At 42.9% G+C, this 20,353-nt stretch overlaps 1 protein-coding gene across 1 annotated transcript in view; it reads right to left on the bottom strand.

Moving 5' to 3' along the window:
- The window catches only part of ALKBH8 (alkB homolog 8, tRNA methyltransferase), a 44,690-nt gene that overhangs the window by 13,419 nt on the left and 10,918 nt on the right, over nucleotides 1-20,353 (bottom strand). Inside the window, exon 7 of the mRNA XM_010224519.2 lies at nucleotides 3,510-3,616. Coding sequence (XP_010222821.2) covers nucleotides 3,510-3,616 — 107 coding nt within the window. The remainder of the gene's footprint in view (nucleotides 1-3,509; nucleotides 3,617-20,353) is intronic.

The raw sequence follows: 20,353 nt of genomic DNA, 5'->3' as shown, positions 1-20,353 counted from the left end.
CCATGCTATTACTGTCACTAAGATATTTCCTAACCTACTCATGAAGGAGTTCAATTCAGAAGTTGCCTCAAGACAAAGAGTTCATCTCTAAAGAACTGGCCTCAGCGAAGCCCCTTCGGAATCTGTCTTCAAGCACTCGCTTCGAAGCAGGGCAAACTCACAGTCTAAAACTGACTTTCCTACTGGTTAGCCGAGTTTAACCCCAGCAGGTCGACCCAATAGGGCAAGAAAGATGCCTTATATCTTTTAGCAAAGCACAGCATTCATTTTCACTTCAAATTTCTACTGGAACTTTCTGGAGGGTCTTGTGAAACTGCTGATCACTCCCTGTACTCAACCAGAAGGCACAAGCTGCTTGCTGAGAAGGCTGCTGTGTCTGCCATCTTCCCTACGGCCACAGTGAAGCTGATCTTTAATCCTGGCACAGGGACAAAGAGTGCACCTGCCTGGAAATCAGGAAGCAACAGGTTCATATCTTAAATTTTTCCTATCAGAGACATGGAGCCTTTCTGAACATGGAAATCTCCCAAAGGCAGCCACAGGAAGGATGGATTTTAATAAAAGACTGCCATAGGACATGGCAGTCAATGGAGCTATTATAAAATAAGGTGAGATTTCCTCCACACCAGAATTTCCAAGTACTGAGATTTTGCACATTTTCCGTTGGATTTTATGTTTACATCAAATTCTCGTTTTGTTCCTGCAGCTACACACTATGCATGCAAGAACTAATATCTTCAGAAAGATTTCTTTTTCAAGGTTCTAGAATTTCAACCTGTATTATTTCCTTTGGCTGGTGCTATGAAAAAGCCTCTAGATAAAAGCAAGCCTAGTGTTTAAAAATAAAATATTGCACATCATCTTACTTGTCACATAGTTGATTTACTGTTGCAGGGTCAGAAATAGTGGTTTGCCGGGTTATTCAACCAAAACGAAAATGTAACAGGAAAAGAAGCTACTTTTACCAGTGAGACAAGAGGAGGACACATCCTGCTGCATTTCTTTTATTCTCCTGATGAAATAGTGCAACTTATTTCTTAACTATATCTCTCTTTCAAAAACATGTTTTCAAAAAGAACAAAAATCATTTTTCTCTGGATCTTGTAGAGTTAAAGTCTCTAATTCCCTTGACATCCAAACCTGTAATTGAAAACATTTCCAAAAAAATTCCCAAAAAAACCCTCTTTGCTCTCTCCGCTTTGATTTGTGAGGAGGAGATAAAAGGCCTTCCGAATGATCTTAAATACACCCTGACTTTATGTATGCAAATGAATTGACTACACTTGCTTGCCGGGTGATTAATCTTGTTGATTGCAACGCCATGCTTCACTAGCGAGCTCTGTAAGCCTATTCTGTTATCCTGCTCTCTTTGTTGTCCTTCCTTTCAAATGTTATTTGCAGAAAGTGTCCACTTGGCAATAAAGTCTTCACAAGGTGAAGGTGTGATCTTGAGAAACACCTAGGATCAGAAGCATCAAATATTACAGAGAAAGAAGTAAAAAAAAAAGCAAGATAAAAAAAAGATAACTGGGACAAAACCAGAAGGAAGACATAAAAAGTGGATATTACTCCTTCTGAAATAAGGAGATGCTAGTATCTATTTACCCCAACTAAATACCTGGCCCCACTACTGTTTTACAAAATATTTATCATTCACAAATCTATAGGAAAGATAGACAAGCACTGGGGAAAGAAATAACAGTCCATGCATAGACAGATTTGGGATCTTCATTTTGAATTCAGTCTGTATCTTTGGTCCTCAAAAGATAATCACCTTCTGAAGGTATAAGTGGGATTAAGTACTGATTTAATTCCAGTTCCTAGTGGGCACTACACACGTGCAGCTCTCCCAGCCAGACTGCCTGGTGGCAACCACTGCAGGTGCCCTGGAGCTGCCAGGGCTCGGGGCCAGCTGGGGCAGGGCGCAGCTGGTGGCCATGGAGAGGCTGCCATGAAGAAAGCCAGGAGCCTCTGTGAGGACCACCCTTCCTTCCCTGGAGCCATTTCTCAGCTGAGCCTTCCCAGGCTTCACACGAGCCACAGGCCCAGGCCCGTGTGCCTGGTCACGGCCTGTGGACTTGGGCCTGTCCCGTGAGCCAACTACCCAGCTCAGCCCCAGCCCCAATGCTGCCCATCCATCATGGGGTTGTGTCTGATCCTGACTCCTCCCTCCAGACCCGACCTCATTCCCAACGCGTGTGCCTGGCACACAGTGTGGTGGGACAGGGCCTGGCTGCGAGGCCCAGGACCAGGAGTCACCAAGGCGGGCTGTGCCCTAACAGCGACAACCCTGAGGGGCAGCCAAGTCACTGAAACGCCAACTGATCCGGGCAATCGGAGTCGCAGATAACGCTTCCAAAAGGCAACTGACAGTATTTCACAGCACAGCAGCTTACAGTAGGAAGCTTAAAACGCACGTATCCATGCTTGATCTTGTACACCAATAAACAAAGGGCTTCGTTGCCCTGGGATTCTTGTAATGAGGCATATCAGAAGCAACAGCTGCTTTTTATAACTATTTAATGAGAGAATATACAGGTGGTATACATGGTCTATAAAAGCAGACAATGTAAAGGTCACTGGGGAGTCCTTATTCACCCTTCTTCATAATACAAATCAATCAGTAAAATTAAAAGGCGCAAAGTCTTCTGCTGATAAAAGGATTTGGTGTTTAATCTACACAGAATATAATTATTCTCTCCACTGCTGTAAGCAGTGACTGTTAGGGTCAAACAAAGAAGAAACATCCCCCCTGGGCCTTTCTGCCTAGTATGAGGGTTCACATATTCTGCTGAAGTGCCCTGCTGTCACTCTCGGAGCTCACCAAGCTTTTATCCTTTTTGCCAACTTCACTGCTCCTATTGTAAGTATTTCCCCATGGTGCATGACTTAAAAACCATGTATTTCATCTCCATAATGAGCAAAGCCTCAAGACACACTTCAAGAACCTCTTTTCCTGGATCCCAGGTCTGTTTAGTATAATGCAACCTTATCAGTAGGCAAAGTTGCTTTAAGGCAACTGAACAAAGTTCTGGGCTTTGTGCCCACTGTCCTCTGTGCCCACCTGTATCTTCCATGCAGAGGAGCTCAATCTCTTAAACCAATCCTCCCCCAAAGACTTAGGCATACACGGTACCCTCTGAAAAGCTGTGTACTGAAGAAAGGGAAGAGAAACGGTGAAGCTAATTCCACTGCTTTCAACTCTTTGTCAGGTTACAGTCACTGAGATCTTTCACACCAAACACAAACATTACAGTAACTTCCAGGTGAAACTTAATTTGTGACATTAACAAGAAATTGCAGTTCAGGGACTGGTGATTAGTTTCCCCAAACGAGCAATTTTTCAGTTTAACCTGAGCAGCATCTGAGCATATGAGAGAATTTACATGGTTAATTATAAAACTCTATTTCTTTCCTTTCAGAGCCATTTTAAATCCAGAATAACAAAAACAAACAAACTACATATATTATGCTCCTACTATGAGCAATGCAGGGACTTTTACACGTACCCATGTGTCCACAGGTATCTGGATTCTCCAGACATTACCAGCAAACTGCGTCGGGGCAGCATAACTGCCACTGTATGACCATCAGGATGCTTGAAATCCATCACAATCTGAGGAGAAAAAAGAACACCCAACAAAACATAAAAACAAATGAATTTAACTTCCCCATGCATATGCCACCCATTCTAAGGTTCTGGGGTTGTCTGTGCAATGTATTAATCAGAAAATTGCCTCCACGGCTCTATCCTGTACCCTTAAAATCTCTAACTTACAGCATTGTGTTCAAAAATCTGCGGCAATCACATATATACAGACATGTACATATTTGTGATTTTACTTATATGATAATTATATATAATTTTACCAAGTATTTTTAAAATAAATATTGGGTTTTATGCTGTACTTCCCCAATTATAGCTTCCTTTGGCTGAATCTTTGTGTTTGTCCATGTAACATTCCTACGAGGTAGGAAAGGGCAATTACCCCTCCACATAAAACATGAAGATAAGGACCATTTGCTGCAAGCCAGGCATTCAGATTTAAGTTCAAGGCAGTCGTCTAGGCTCTTTCTGTGAGGTCTATGCAGAATCAGGTAGGTATATTATACATAGCAATTCTCCCAATCTGAAGTTCACAGCCAAGCGATGCGGGATGACCCTACGGCCTCTGAAAACACCTATCTGTTCACAGCAGATCAAGCTGAGACAATTAATTCAGAGTAGATGCAGAACATCTAGACAGGCAGTAAGACAGCAAGATAAATCCTCTCCAACCTGCCCATATTCCTACAAAGCTTTGCAGCACAGGTACAGGCGGTCTCCCAAGATCCAGGCTAACATGCCAACTACCAGACCATCGTTTTATTTTTTGCCACCTGGCTTCTAGCCGTGGCAACACTGACGTAACACGCTCAGCTTTATTCCAATTTCACAGCCCAGATGGCAGTGCTACGTTTTGCTTCTGTCTGGGCTAGGAATGTGAGAAAGTCTTGCTATGGAAAATAAGCAGCAGGTCATTTAAGCATGCCAGGTAAATTTTGGAAGATATAGCATGAAAGAAAAGTGATCAAAAACCATTTAAGTCAGTGACTCCAGTGACGCTGCAAAATGAACAGTGCTGCCATCTGATCTATAACCTAGTAGGCATATAATTTAAAAGCAGAGTTATTACAGTGTGCCAGATCAAAACAAACCAAGCAGTTCTGCTTCTGTGTGCAGATGTGTTTAACAAGAAAAAACAACAGTGCAACGGTCAGTTATTCAGCCAAAAAAGCACAAGACAGACTACATAAGCAAGACTATTTTAAACACTACAAACTGCCACTTACAACATTAGCTGTTTAACATTATGCACGGCGGAGCAAACCACAATGACATTTACATATTTAAGAAAAAAATGTTTATTTATACTGTAGTACCACCCACAGAGTGACGCAGCTCCCTCCCTGCGGAACTATCTAAATTTAAGGCAAGGAATGATGAGTGTAGCAAACAATGGGGCTGAAAAGGGAAGAGATACATGGTGAGGCCAGGAATCTGTTCACGTGGTTACACAGCCCACCTAGCGGTTCTGATTAATGATTATGAAACCTTTCAGTAGCCACGCAAGTAGATAAAATACAGCTAATATATCCCCTCTCCTTCGCACTTGACATTTTCCTCTGGATCTCCTCAGAGAGGCACGACAGGAGAAGGGAGAAACCTCCTCAGTGTCTCCACAGATCCGCCGGGGAGGCTGTCCCACACAGCGCAGTTTAGCGCAGGCCTCCAGAAGGAGCTCTCTGGCGAGGCGGCGAACGAACGTCAGAGGGTGACTAATCAAGAACAGCAAGGAAGGGAAGGAAAAACACAAGAAAAGAACTGGAGTGTGCGGTGGCTAGATTCAAAGGATTAGATGACACCTCTATCTTGCCTTTCTGGATCACTGCTGTTAGGGAAACGTGTGAGGGGGTAAGATAGGGCCTAGGTTCTGCAGAAGGACTGGCAGAATAATGTGAAAATAAGAAACTATCTAAATCCCTTAATCCAACCAATTTCTGGTGGTGCAACTGAAAACCAGATTACCTAGTGCATACAACACCTGGCCAGCCTAGTCCTCACCAACCGAGCATCCCAGCTCCATCCCAACGCCCTCCTTTTCTGTGGAGGAAAAGCTGCTGCACTGCCACCATCTCACACTGTGCTGCTGTGACAGTTCGGGGAAAAATATAAATAAAGGATTAATTCACTTGCAAATGAGCAATTGTACTAAGTGATCAGCAGTAAAGAGAAGAATTAGAAGTCCAAATCCAGAATTGACTTTTGTTTATGCAGCAGTCAGAAATCCTCAGCTAAAATATATTTTTTGTCATTGTTCTATTAAGGACAAATTTAAAACTGCAATTCAGACAAGCAATCAATTCGAACAAACTCAATGTGAACATCCAAGTAAAATTACTACAACTGCTACACATATACTTCATTCATCTAGAATAAATGCACCTGAAGCCCTAAAAAACTAAGCATCAGTACTTCTGCTATTCTTTTTCTATGGTACAGTAAAGAGCATTTAATCAGAAGGGTTTTGAAGAACTCTGTTTTTATCCTTGAAAAGCCTATTACCGACTGCAGTAGATGCCATTCCCGCATTTCTATGTGCGTCTTTATCCTGGCAGAACTTTTTAAGTTGTCACTATCACATACACACCTACACACACACACAGAGAAGATTAACGCATTTTGTACTCTTTTTAATTTACTAAGGACTTGCAATCAATAAAGCAACTCTGCCACTGCTAAATCAATCTGCCTCATGACAGCTTTGCTCCACAGGAGCTATTTCCAATTACTATTTTCGTTTTTACCCATTTTCTTTATTCTCTTAGGTGGCAGAGTCAATAAAGATCAAATTTCCAGCTAGCCCATGGTGCATCTCCCAGGAATTGCTTTCAAAAATAAAAATAGTGGGTGCTTTGATCTTACAAAATCTTTACCCTTTCTTTGTACCTATGGAAAAAGTGCCCATATACAGCAAGAATTTGGAAGAAACACGAACAGCTAATAATGCATACTTGTAGATTTAAACACCTTGTCATGATACCAGATTATTTAAGATAAAATGCTCATGACGAGGGAGCACATGAAGCAGTAAACAGCTTGCAAGGATGGGGAAACACCAAAGCAAAGCAGACGCTCACATGAGGAACATTGTTCCTCTGGCATAAAACACAGTAAAACATATATAAAAGAGAAAAAAATCCAACTTAAAAAAAGAAAATACATTCTTCTCAATTCCTCAGGGAATGCAAAGTCTTCACTGCTTTTCAGTGCAGTAGTACTGAACCTCATGAGAAAGCTGGAGGATGGAGTTGAACGATTGGGCTATTGAATAAGTACTGATCCAAAGACAAAATAGAAATAACGTCGATAAGGTTTTCACTGCTATAGCTATAGCATAGTGTAGTTATAGTGCAGCAAGACAACATTCCGTTTTTCCTAAACGTTTCACCTGATGCAATTTGTATTTGATGTTAACAGAATAACTTAAATATCTAAAGCTCAAAATAAAAATAAAAATGGACTGCAAGAAAATACAATATGGAACCCATTTGGGAAATGTGAAGGCTGGGGGCAGTCTTGGCTGCAGTGACCACGGGATAATGGAAGTCACATTCCTGTGAGGAGGAAGCTGGACAAGAAGTAGGATTGCAACCCTGGACTTCACAAGCTAACTTTGACCTCTTCAGGGAGCCCCTTGGAGAATCCCCTGGACAAGGATCCTAGAAGGAAAGGGGGTCCAGGAGAGTTGGCTGCTATTTCAAGCACCACTTTCTCCAAGCTCAGGATTGGTGCATTTCTGTAAGAAAGAAGTTGAGCAAGATGGGCAGAAGACCTGTGTGGATGGGCAAGGAGCTGTTGGGTAAACTTAATGAGAGAAAGAACATGTATATAATGTGGAAGAAGGGCCAGGCCACATGGGAAAAATATAGGAACATTGTCAGAGAGTGCAGGGATGCAACAAGGAAGGCCAAGTCCCGTTTGGAATGAGAGTTAGCAAGAGATGTCAGGGACAACAGGAAGGGCTTCTACAGACACATCAGCAGCAAGAAGAAGGCTAGGGAAAAGGTTGCTCTGCTGCTGAATGGGGAGGGTGCCTTGATGGCAGAGGGTGCAGAGAAGGCAGAGTTACTAAATGCCTTCCTTGCTTCTGTCTTTACTGCTAAGGCAAGCCCTCACGAACTACAGAGCCTGGAGACAAGAGAGAGAACCAGGAGAGAGGAAGAGTTTCCAGTGGTCGAGAAGGATTGGGTTAGGGATTATTTAGGCAAACTGGACACCCATAAATCTATGGGCCCAGATGAGATGCACCCAAGAGTGCTGAGGGAACTGGCAGGGGTCATTGCTCAGCCGCTCTCCCTCATCTTTGAGAGCTTATGGACAGCAGGGGAGTTACTGGAGGACTGGAAGAAACCAACGTCACTCCAGTCTTCAAAAAGGGCAAGAGGGAAGAGCCAGGAAACTCCAGGCCGGTCAGCCTCACCTCCATCCCTGGAAAGGTGATGGAGCAGCTCATCCTAGAGAGCATCTCTAGGCATGTCAAGGAAAAGAAGGTGATCAGGAGTAGTCAGCATGGATTCACCAGGGGAAAGACATGTTTGATGAACCTGGTAGTCTTCTACAATGAGGTGACCAGGTGGATGGACGATGGGAGAGCCGTGGATGTTGTCTACCTTGACTTCAGCAGACCTTTCAACACAGTCTCCTATAACATCCTCACAGGAAAGCTCGGGAAGATGTGGACTGGATGAGTGGACTGTGGATTGAGGACTGGCTGGATGGCAGATTCCAGTGGTGATAAATGGGGCCGAGTCTGGTTCGAGGCCTGTGGCTAGTGGTGTTCCACAGGGGCCAGTACTGGTCCCAATGCTGTTCAACTTGTTCATCAATGACTTGGACAAGGGCACAGAGTGCACCCTCAGCAAGTTTGCAGATGACACCAAACTGGGAGGAGTGGCCGACACTCCTGAGGGCTGTGCTGCCATTCAGAGAGACCTAGACAGGATGGAGAGTTGGGCAGAGAGAAACCTTATGAGGTTCAACAAGTGCAGGGTCCTGCACCTGGGGAGGAATAACCCCAGGCACCAGGACAGATTAGGGGTTGACCTGCTGGAAAGCAGCTCTGTGGGGAGGGATTTGGGAGTCCTGGTTGACAACAAGTTAACCATGAGGCAGCAATGTGCCCCTGTGGCCAAGAAGGCCAATGGGATCCTGGCTGCATCAGGAGGAGTGTTGCCAGGAGGTTGAGGGAGGGGATCCTGCCCCTCTGCTCAGCTCTGGTGAGGCCGCACCTGGAGTACTGGGTGCAGTTCTGGGCTCTCCTGGACAAGAGGGACATGGAGCTTCTAGAGAGGGTCCAGCATAGAGCCACGAAGATGATTAAGAGACTGGAGCATCTATCCTATGAGGAAAGACTAAGCAAGCTGGGCCTGTTTAGTCTTGAGAAAAGAAGGCTGAGAGGAGATTTGATCAACGTGTTCAAGTATCTGAGGGGTGAATGTAGGGTGCATAGGGCCAGGCTCTTCTCTGTGGTGGCCGGTGTCACGATGAGGGGTAACGGGTGCAAGTTGAATCACAGGAAGTTCCATCTCCATGTGAGGAAGAACTTCTTTCCTGTGAGGGTGACAGAGCCCTGGAACAGGCTGCCCGGAGAGGTTGTGGAGTCTCCTTCTCTGGAGATCTTCCAAACCCTCCTGGATGCCACCCTGTGCCACGTGCTCTAGGTGTCCCTGCTGGAGCAGGGGACTTGGACTAGATGATTTCTAGAGGTCCCTTCCAACCCTAAGCATTCTGTGATTCTGTGATATTTGCTAATTTTTCGGACAACTAGGATGCATTATCACCCTACTGTTTCAGTTCTCCACCTGTAACAGATGAAAAAGAATGTCTACTTCAGAAATACACAGGAAATTTAAAGCACACACATGGAGCTCAAGCAGAGCACAGGGCTCTGTGCAGAGAACTGCAAGTTCACTGGTCTGCACAGGATTGAAGCAATCAATCAATAATCACTTTCACAGTGCCTTTGCTACAAAAAATATACTTGCATAATTTGGAAGTTAGGAAAATGCTGAGTTTTAAATGGAAAGAAAGTGAGATCACCCCCATGACAGGAAATTTATTTTATGTAACCTACACTGGATATTTACATCTTGTATCATGGATACAGGATACCAGGATCTCTCCGAGGTATTCTGTATGCCACCTCCACCATGATACAAATTCCATTCTCCTCTGCACTCTGTTTGCAAGATTCAGGCAGCGCACAGTCACAGGAAAACTACTGCCATTTCCAAGTTATGTCCTGTTGGGCAGCGGAGTCTCCATTCCTCTGATGGCCTTGTCTCATATGGAACATATACTAATCTCGTGTGCTCAGGGATACATCTCAATAACCACAAGGGGATAAGGGTGCTTCAACCCGCATAAAACAGATGAGCAGTGCTGGGATATGCCATTAATTCTTGCATTGCCCCACCATCAATCGCAGCCACAGGAGAACAACTGCAATGCTGAATTTGTGCCACTTCAGATACACCTATATTGCTAAATAAAAGATTGTTCAAGACAATTCCCAGTCTTGAGGTCAAACAACCAATATTGGCTCAAGTCCACACTGCTGGCACCAGCTGAAGAGGGTCACACACATGGGTTTCATCCACACTGCCTTGTGGGAACGGCTGTTATATTAGTCCAATAATTAGTCCCATAATCCACTTAGACTGTGTATTGGAAAGACTTATTTGATCAAGGAAAGAGCCAAGGAGAAAAGTAATAGTAAAGCATGGTGAAAAATCATTAAGTGAGTGGGTGCCTCAGTGTTTAGGCCCTCATTCAGTTCCGTTTGTTCCAAGACTCTTGATCGTTCTAGAACATCAGCTCCTTAATGTACAGCATAAAGATAACGCTTTGGCCCTGCCTCCTCCAAACTTATCAGAAGAATTCAGCATATTTCCAAAATGGTACAAAACAGTCGGCATGAAGGTGTCAGAACACTTTGAGTAAGACTATTGCAGGGAAAGCTGCTCAGCTCACATGGTTTAACTCAGATCAGGGCCAGAGGGGCTTAGTGATTTATTAACACATAATTAACTGAGAATCAGTGAGCTATAAAATTCAACCACAGCATCAGCAAAACAGCAGATCGAGCACAGCACCAGCCACCTACAAAAGGTGAACCACACTGCACATTCCAGAGGCCCCGGCCGCACACGCAGCACGCCACGCGCACGGCCTCCCCACGCGCTGCGGGGGGACGAGCTCCGGCCCCTCTCCTGGCACATCCCTGTCGTGGGAGAAGCACCAGCACAGATGGACAGACCAGCAGTCAGAGACTACCCAGGTCTGTCATTGCCGCGTGTCCTCTTCTCAGGCCTTTTGACAATGTTTGCTTCCCATTCAACAACTTTTTACCCCTTCTGCCTGTCCTCAGACACTGCCACTACCACTAAAAGAAAACCCTAATACATAGAAGACCACCTGCTAAATGCATTATTAGCTCCTACTAACTCTCTTTCCAACTTCCCAACTTCCCATTTTCTTTTGCCAAGATATTATCTATGGCCTTTGCATCTGTCCAGGTCATTGCCTGCATGAAGACTCAAAGACTGATATTAGAATTCTGTATAAGAGACTTTCAGTCCATATAGCAGAAGGGATCAGTTGAATTACCACTGCTTGCCTCTTGCTCTTCTAGCATAGGTTTAAGTTTCTCTTTTCTGGAAAATACAATCCAATCCTAGCATATGACCTTGATTTTCTTTTGTGAATACTGAGACAAAGATTCAGTCAAGTCCTCAGCAACAACCAGTTTATTAAATTTTGACAAATTCCATTTTCATTCTTTAATAAATGGTCTCCCTTGCTCTTGGCTCAAGCTCTTTCAGGACACAGAAAGCAAGAAACTAATGCTATTAGTCTTCAATTCTTTTATTGATTTAGCCTTCTCTGCAGTGTCTTCCATCCTTTCAGGCATGCGCCTTCCTTTACATACGTGGGAGATACTTCAGTGACGTACAGGGAACTGCATCCACCCACACCAGGGCAGAATGTGTCCCAAATATATGAAATCTATCCTTTCCTGATACTGGAGGATTTGCACTGTTTGTAATCTAATAAAGTACAGTTCAGTGGAAGAGCATGAGGATTCTGTTATACTGAAAAGGCAAAATCACGACCCTAGTGGTCTCCAAAAGACTCTACCTGTACAAGGTATGATTCAGACTGCACAAGAAAGCTCTTCTGTAACCTTACATACCCCTCTTCAGACTCGCACTGAATGTATTACTCTATGTTCTGAAAGCAAATCCTCATTATTTACATACTTAATGCTCTACAAGATGTCCACTGAGAAAGCACTGACCAAATCATTATATCACAGACACAGCTGCCATGTGCAGCTTTATGCAAGTATGAGGATATTTATGGTATTCTAGTGTGCACAGCTGTGTGTGTGCTGCTGTGGAATATTCACAGATCTTTCATACATGCTAAAAACTATTAAATGCTCAAAAGAGGCTTTCAGAAGCAGAAGATAAAGGATTTCGGAGTTTGAAAATAGCATACTACCTTTTTCATATCACTGAACATATTTACAAATATCTGTGAAAACATACCATAACGGGTAACTTTCATGTTGCCAAGGTTGCAAATGCATGTACAGAATCCTCTTCACACTATCTTGTTCCCAAGTCCCCCCCTACCTGTACATTTTTCATCCTGTCAATCAGTATAGCTCTTGATCACAAGCTTTCAGAAGCAGAATCTGTCCAAGGAACTATGAATAGGGTCTCCACATAATACAAATAATAATTGGCACAGGACAAGCTGTGCATTGGCAAAGTCAAAAAACATTGCCAAATGTGGAACAGAAAATGTCTATGGTGAATAAGGGTGTCCTTTCCAGCAAAGAGAATCTGAAATATTTAGATTTAGGATGGTATTCTTTCACCATGCCCTAGTGTGGAACGAATCCACTGTTATATGCCAGTCCAAGTCCTTCCAGGTTCAGGGTATTTCATGGCATGGTAAGACATGCTGCACATTCACCATCCTGTTCAATGGGAAACCTTCCTCTCTCACTCTCCACAATCCTCAGAGATGCTCATCAAACTCACCTTGCTCTCTCATCTCTGCAAGTCTCAGCTTTCATCTTGTAATGCTGCGGGACAGGAATCCAAGCTAAGTCATAGGTGGGATTTAGTTCAAGATTGAGACACATGTATATTTGGGCATCTACAGGTGTATATTTAAACTCTTAGTAGGTCACTGAAACCTGCAGAATGATTCAGACAACGAGACATGAGATGTCCACTTCAGAATGATCTGAATTAGTCCCCAGGTCGAACCGACTCAGTCTCCATTATCTCCACTAATTACAGTAGAGCTCGGACACACAGGACACTCGTATGCACTTACTGCTAAAATTTAATTGTCTTAACCCTGGACTTAAACCATGAACAGTGACATATTGTTAAACACAGTAGCTAGCTGTATGAATTCAGCAGGTGCCCCAAATCTGTGTCAATCAGTCCTACCTTAATTAAAATCCCTTTCTGCACTATCACCACCACAAATTCATGGCTCCCAAGTATTACTGTGCATCTTCCCAGTATATAAATAGCCCAGTGCAAACAAAGGTCGCTAGAACATCTCATGTCCTAGAGACCATTATAACAACAAGGACTTATTAAAATTCAAGACATCCAAAGTATGTTCCTAACTCTTCATGGTACCTCAAAAGAGCCAGTAAACAGTTTCTAATCCACTGCTACAGGAATCCCCACACAACCTGTTCCTCAAACCTCTGCATCAGCACAGCACAAAGAAAAATCTCACAAGGAACCAGGGCCTGGCCGTGAAATTATAAATATAGCTTAAATACCTAAAAAAGAATCATTCTTAGCAGACAAATGTGTATAATCCTAAAAACAATAATAATAATAATGAAAGCTACCTTGTTGGCCAATGTTACCTCCTAAGGACATAAAGTGTAATTTAAAACACAGCATGATGCTGTAAGACTTCTTTAAAATCACTTCAGCAAAACTGTTTCATCTGTTCACACAATTGCTACTATGTCACACCCCAAAGGTATCACGGATGCCTGAAATATCCACATCACTTTAAGTAGATCAAAAAAGCAAACAGAACAAGGAAAAAAACCCACATTTTGATGTTTGGGTAGGCAGTATTCCAACACTGCTGACTTTCCTCGCAATCAGCATCATATCTCTTATCTCATGACCTTCACCTGCTCCATTACTGCAGCTGAAAGTTGGGCAAAAGGGCTCTACCACAGCCTCAGCATTTGGCCATGAATTTACTATAACTGCTTATGTATACAAAGAAAACTCATTTACCAGCAAATAAAACTATGCTGTTTGACTGCAGGCACTGCATCTTAGTAAGACTGTGAAAGTAGCCCCAAAGCAACACGGCATGGGCCTGCTGTCACAGTATCACAGCCAAAGACTGCCCTTTACTTCAGAAATGGGATCGGGGCATAGAATTAGCACCCAGACCTCATGTGCACCAATATAATGGTCTTCTTTTCCTCACATTTCAACAGAAACCAGGAACTGTATCCACTGGTAATGGCAACAATATATAAGACCTGAAACTGACACCAAAACCCACACAATTCATGTGTGCCCCAGAACTTAATTCAGCACCTGTACAGGGAAAGACCAGAGGAGCAGAAGAGCTATTACCCAGGGCAGGAAAGACAGTAACACCCAAAACACCCAGGTTTGGGCTGAGGGTGGTAGAACAGCCTGTTGCTTGCTGCAGGATGACAAGTGGGACACATAAGGATGAGCAGGATACTGCGGAGGAGGAGGAACAGGAACACCTTGCAGGCACCTGAGGACATGGCCGTTTCCCTGCTTTTAGCCGCACACTCAACCTTGTTCCTTCCAACCTTTCTACTGCCATCCCAGCAAACAGACCTGAGCTTCACCTGGGTCTGCCCCGCGCCCAGGGGGCTGCCTTGACTCATCGCTCATCCTCTGTCCAGAGCACACGTCCTTCTGCCTCAATTCAGAATCTCTTCTGTCAAGTAGCTCAGCACCCCAGGCTTGAAGGCTCCCACAGACTTTAAACAGCAGCTCACACAGATGACAGGTACACGGGCAGGTTTTCTATTCAGAATCACAGGTAAGAGGCGAGTCCTCCACAGCTCTACGTTGCCAGCTCCTCCCTGAAAATTCCCAGAAGTTCGGAAATAAAAGCTCTGCAGAGGCACCACTCCTGTAACACTACACGGTGCTGACGGCAAAAGCAGAAACACAGTACTGCAGGACACAAGATGCTCAGAATTGAACAGCCGGTATAAAGGCAGGCAGATGCTAAACTCCATTTGCTACAATTTGTTGGTATTCTCGAAGTCCAGTTCAAAGCCCAAATAACAGGTCACAGCCAGAGCATAACAAGTTAAGAGCATTTCTCTGCTTACTGGCTAATTGCCACTGTCTTGTTTTGATTATACCACAGCTCAGTGTATACGTGTGGGGGTTTTTTTTACATGAAATTTGCCACAGTCTTAAAATATGCTCCTATAACAACAGATAATGACGTCACTGGCTAATGAAATTAGGTTTCTTTATTGAATTCCAGCACTAAAGTACTGCTGAAATGCAACAGCTACAGCTAACGGCTTCTTAATGACCTTGAGTTCAGCCTGTTGGCTGCTAATTTGTGGCAGAACCCTGGATTCCACTTCCTGCACCAACCTATGGTCTTCTAAAAATAATGCAGGCAGTAGAAATAACTTCCACTGATAAATCTCTCCCAGAAATAAAGACTTCTTTAAAAAATATATAGTTATATGCAAACAAATACACAGACAACCAAAGGTAAGATATATCAGAACTGTACTCCAAGGATGAAATTCTAAAACCTGACTTGAAAATAAATAGAGCTTTAGGAAGATTATTTTAAAGACAAATTGAAAAATGTATTTTTTTTCCTGCTACAATTACAAATTTCATAGGATTTAATGGTAACTTCATACCCTGCCCCAGGGAAGAGTCAGTCATGTACCAGTGATGGGTACATGGGGGAATGAAATGGAAGAGACAAAAAGGGGCGGGGGTTTACCTTAAAAGGGTTTTACCACAAAAAGAACAGTATAGTGCCTCAACATCCAGTATTTCTTTGTAGGAATTTTATCTACCTTCACACTCTTCACTATATGAAAACCAATTAAAAGTCTCTAAAAAAGGTATGGAATAGCAAGAGGCTTTTTAGTAAGAACATTTGATTCCACTACAGAATTCAATCTATGTATCTGGGCATCAGAGTAAAGCTGCAGCAGCCAGACATCTGAGAACTGGAAACAAAATGCTGCTGCTTCGGCATACAAAATAAGGAAGGTTAGAACAGAATGCTACAGAAGCAGCAAATAGCTTGGAAACAACAGGTACTCTTAAAAGAATCAAGGTGATAAATGAATTATGCAGAACTTGTCCTTCTTTACTCAGCAGATGGGATTGCAGTCAGAAAACCAGAAGACTTGTTGCAGAGTTCAAACATTGTAGAAAATGTTTCACTCACAGTAGGATTTTGGTGTGGTTGTCAGAAAATCAGCTGGAACTAGATAACACTTTTGTAACATCTCTGGGTATTTGCTCCATGAGATATTGAGTGGATAGGGTTTCCAACTTATTTCCTCCTAATCTCTGTTTCTTTTGTCTATCTTTCCACACTACTTCTCTTGCATTGACTGCTGATGTTGCTGTCCATAGCAGCTAAGGCCAACAAGGACATTCTTTCTCCATCTCTTTCTCAGCACCAGCCATTCAAAGAAAAAAGCAACTAGTTGCAAAGTAAGCAAAGTGGAGGAACCTGGAGGAACCCCGGCTCTGCCTTCCCCTCTTAGCAGCCAAAATAATGGGTAATATGCATAGAAGAAAGATAACCGACTGGAGCAAGCCGCTTCCTACTCAAGCAGAGTTAGGGGTAGGAGAGGAATTGTATCTTACTGAGTCACAGCATATTCTGCAGCCTGGCCCTCGAGCAGTGAAACTGCAGGTGCCCATCCTCGGAGCAGAAGGATTCTTCTTTACGGAAAGGCAAGGGAGGTAAGAGAGTTCCTCCTCCTATGGAGGGAAAAGAAAACTGCCCCACATCCTACACTCCCTACGAAGGGAGAGGCAGGAGACCACTTCCCAAAGTCTGCCTGTACCCATTCGCTAATACAACAGGGACAACTCGTAAGAAGAGGCAGCTGGAAATTGGTCATTCTCACCAACATGGAAGGGGGTGGGGGAAGAACAGCACTTTTTAAAGACAAAATTTTACAACACAGCTTCTCTTAGCTTAGCTTTCTGTTCTTCCCACGTGGCTGAAGAGGGAATGGGGAAGGCAAGAACTGCATGTTTCTGTCTTGCTTTACAGCGAAGTGCTGTCACAGCATTCCTAGGGAAGCGACACAGGGATCGTGGCTCTTGGGTCAATTCCATTTGAATGCTCTTCTTGTAGCATCTCTTGTGCAAATCAAGAATAGTCAGCAAATTCCTCAGGCACTTGAGAAACAAATGCTTATCTGCATTAGCCTCATGGTGGGCACCTACTGTTACCTATAGTTAAAAGAGCATAAAAATAGCCAAGGTTATGGGAGAGCCAAGCTGCTGATGGGCACTGCAGCACACAAGCCCCTCTAAACAGATTACATGAAAGAGGAAAAGGCTTTTCGAGAGCCTGGAAAAAATTTAAATTACTGATCAGGTGGAAACATCAGCAGGACGCATCTCTATATCTGTGAGCAGAATCCTTTATGAGCATGTAAAAGAAACATCCAGCACAGAAAGATAAAAACTGAGAATTGTATGTCACTGAATATCCATTTTTTGCCTGAAAAGACAGTAGACTATTATAAATATCATCACAAAGGGATTCATGCTCTACTGCTTATCTTAGCACAATTCTATGCTCCTTCACATCAACAGGAAGCTCCCACTTGATCTTCATGAGTCTTGTATCTGATCCAGCCTCAATGACAGTGCAGCGTGGTGATGACACTGACGAAAAGACACACACAGGATGTATTTGTATAGAGTAAACACAATAAGGACATTAGTTTCATCAAATGGCTGGTTGCTCAGCTTGTCCTTGCAAGAGCCCAGGACACTCACCTGCAGAGCACTTGGCAAACTCATTCACCCATTCACTCACATCCCTCACAGCAGCAGCAACAGAGCTGTGAAGCTGAACGCATCTAGCCCGTGGCACTCGGAACACCTTCCATATGCTGCAGCTTGCCTCTAGTTTCCAAAAACGAGAAATGGAACAAACCTGCCGAACTTAGAACAGAAATGTGAACAGAAGCCACTGCTGATTGCACTTCTTCAGGAATAGAGTGAACCCTTGGCTGCATGATGGGTAGAGTTCAAGAAATCTGTCTTATGGACTGGAAAAAAACACTGTCCATCTTATGGAATTCCACCAGAAACACCTGAACAAATGTATGAAGTCAGCATTGGATTGCAGTGATTAATTTATGGTCTGCCATTTTTGTCAGGAGACATTTTGATTCTTCCAATCCAATCTCTTTTTGAGCAATGATTTTTTTTTATTATAACTTCACCTACTAAAATTATGCTGCTAGCACAGAAAGAGAAAAAAAGCTTGTTCATAGTCTTAAGTCACCGCCAAAATAATTCCTTAAATAGTGAAGATGTTTTATGACTTCTCTAAAAGACAAAATAAAGATATGTAAATTTAAGCAGCAAATTAAACTGAATCAGCAACCTAGCAAGATAAGCAAAATATGATTGAGACCACACACTTAACAGAACAATACCCACTGCCTATATGATTGAGACCACACACTTAACAGAACAATACCCACTGCCTGTCTACCTTGTTAAAACTCATTCAAAAAACACAAAACAGTTGCTAACTAACTGTCAATGGCTGGATACAAGCTAGACTTTTTAAAGGCTTCTGACAAAAGTCTTTCTCAAGCAACTATTACAGAAACAGCAGCTACAGATTTCTACTTCTTAACAACAAACAGATTAGAAATAGATTAACAGATACGAAATGAAATTGCAGGAATAAATTATCAGTCTGAAAGAAGGGTAATAGCACCTTATTGCTGCTATCTCATACCTCATGCTACCAGCTCTAGGACTACCACTGGTCACAGATATTTCCAAAGCCCTGGGGGAAATTTCCTGCAGGACAAGAAATCCTGAACAGGCATTTGGATGAACAGATAAGAGGCAGGGGTCAGGGATTACCCCATATTCTCAGCCTGATTAACCTTGAGCCATGAATCTGGCCTTCCCTTTCAGGGAAGTCAGCTCAAGAGCCTCACCAAGGCACTGCAGCAGCTGGTCTCAGCATCAATATTACCCTTCTGCCAAGAAAAGGCACAAGGGTAAGAGCAGAGTAAGGCACCAAATGGAATAGTGGCAACCAACGAGGGGAGAATGACAAGCCTGAAATATTCACATGGAGCCTGGATTTTAGGAAAACAGGACAGAATTTCTGAAACAGAACAAGGTGCCAACTCAAAACAATACAAACATTTGAGGAAAACAACTATTATGCTTCACCCCCTGGCACAGGGACAGCAGTGGGTGTCCCACAGCACTCTTAACGAGCATGGGGCAGGACCAAAAGGAGGAAGGACTGCAGTGTATCATTAACTACTGGGGCAAAGAAATCTGCAGGCAGGAAAGGCAAAAAGGTTTTCTGGGTTGCATACTTTCACACAACTCAGGGCATCATAGAAACATTATTTCTGTATTGCTAAAATTTTAATGAATCAAGACTTATGTGACAGCACGTTAAATGGCAAATTAGGAAAAGGAGAAATGTCAGAATTGTCCAAGCTCTTGCTGCAAACCTGCAAAAGGAGGCTTGACACAGGCTTCACCTAGGATTTTTCTGAGACAGCTCTTAACTTTGTGCTCCTCAGATTAAATATTGCAGACTTATGTATCTCTAGAGACACCAAATGGTGGCATTGAAAATAGCACCATCAGGACAGAAAACGCTTAACCAATGATTGCTTCCTGTTTTGCAGTACTGCATTCAAATTCATGGGTACGGGGACATGGTGACATTAATCTTAATAAATTAAACAATTAACTGATTTTAACCCACCACTTTTCTTTTCCTACTATCACAATTTCTGATGACATAAGAGTACAAAGCGAGAAAAGGACTGATTCTCGAGAGTGTGTTTTAGATTGCAAGACATCACAGAAACTGTAATTAAGAACTTGATGACTAAGGCACTAGGCTAGGATGTGAAGCACTTAGCTTTAGCCCCAGTGCCACGAACTTGCTGTTCATAAGTCATTTATTTTATTTACTAGTACCTGTCTACCTCAGAGATCCTTTAAGAACAAACACACTGACCAGAGAAATGCCTAGGCTCTCTCTAGTGATAGTCCTATACAATAATTTATGACTGCAAGACTTAAAATTAGTCATGATACTGTATATATTGGCATACAACATCTGAAAGAAAGACAAAGGTCTTTCCATGACTTAGCATTAGCATACATGTAGCATTATGCAGTCTTTTCTTCCTGTTAGCCAACATCAGAAACAAGACACAAAACCAGTTAGGATACCCATGTCTTTCTTTATGGCACTTCTATATAAATGCAATCACCTGTTGAGGAGAATGAAGACAAGACATATGACTGTTTTTATAATATTTCTATAATGTTTATCCTGATTTATTCAGATGAAGAAAAAGATAAAGTCACATGAAAATGTAAAGAATAGAGAGAATAAGAGTCGGATATTAAAGTTTGTCACTGCATATGCAACTGCAACAACTATTATCAG

This window comes from Tinamus guttatus, unplaced genomic scaffold (genome assembly GCF_059628265.1).
Source record: "Tinamus guttatus ecotype Peru unplaced genomic scaffold, ASM5962826v1 Tinamus_guttatus_pri_ptg000150l, whole genome shotgun sequence".
NCBI lineage: Eukaryota > Metazoa > Chordata > Aves > Tinamiformes > Tinamidae > Tinamus > Tinamus guttatus.
The sequence above is the reverse complement of the archived record's forward strand: the minus strand, read 5'-3'. Positions and strand labels throughout refer to the sequence as shown.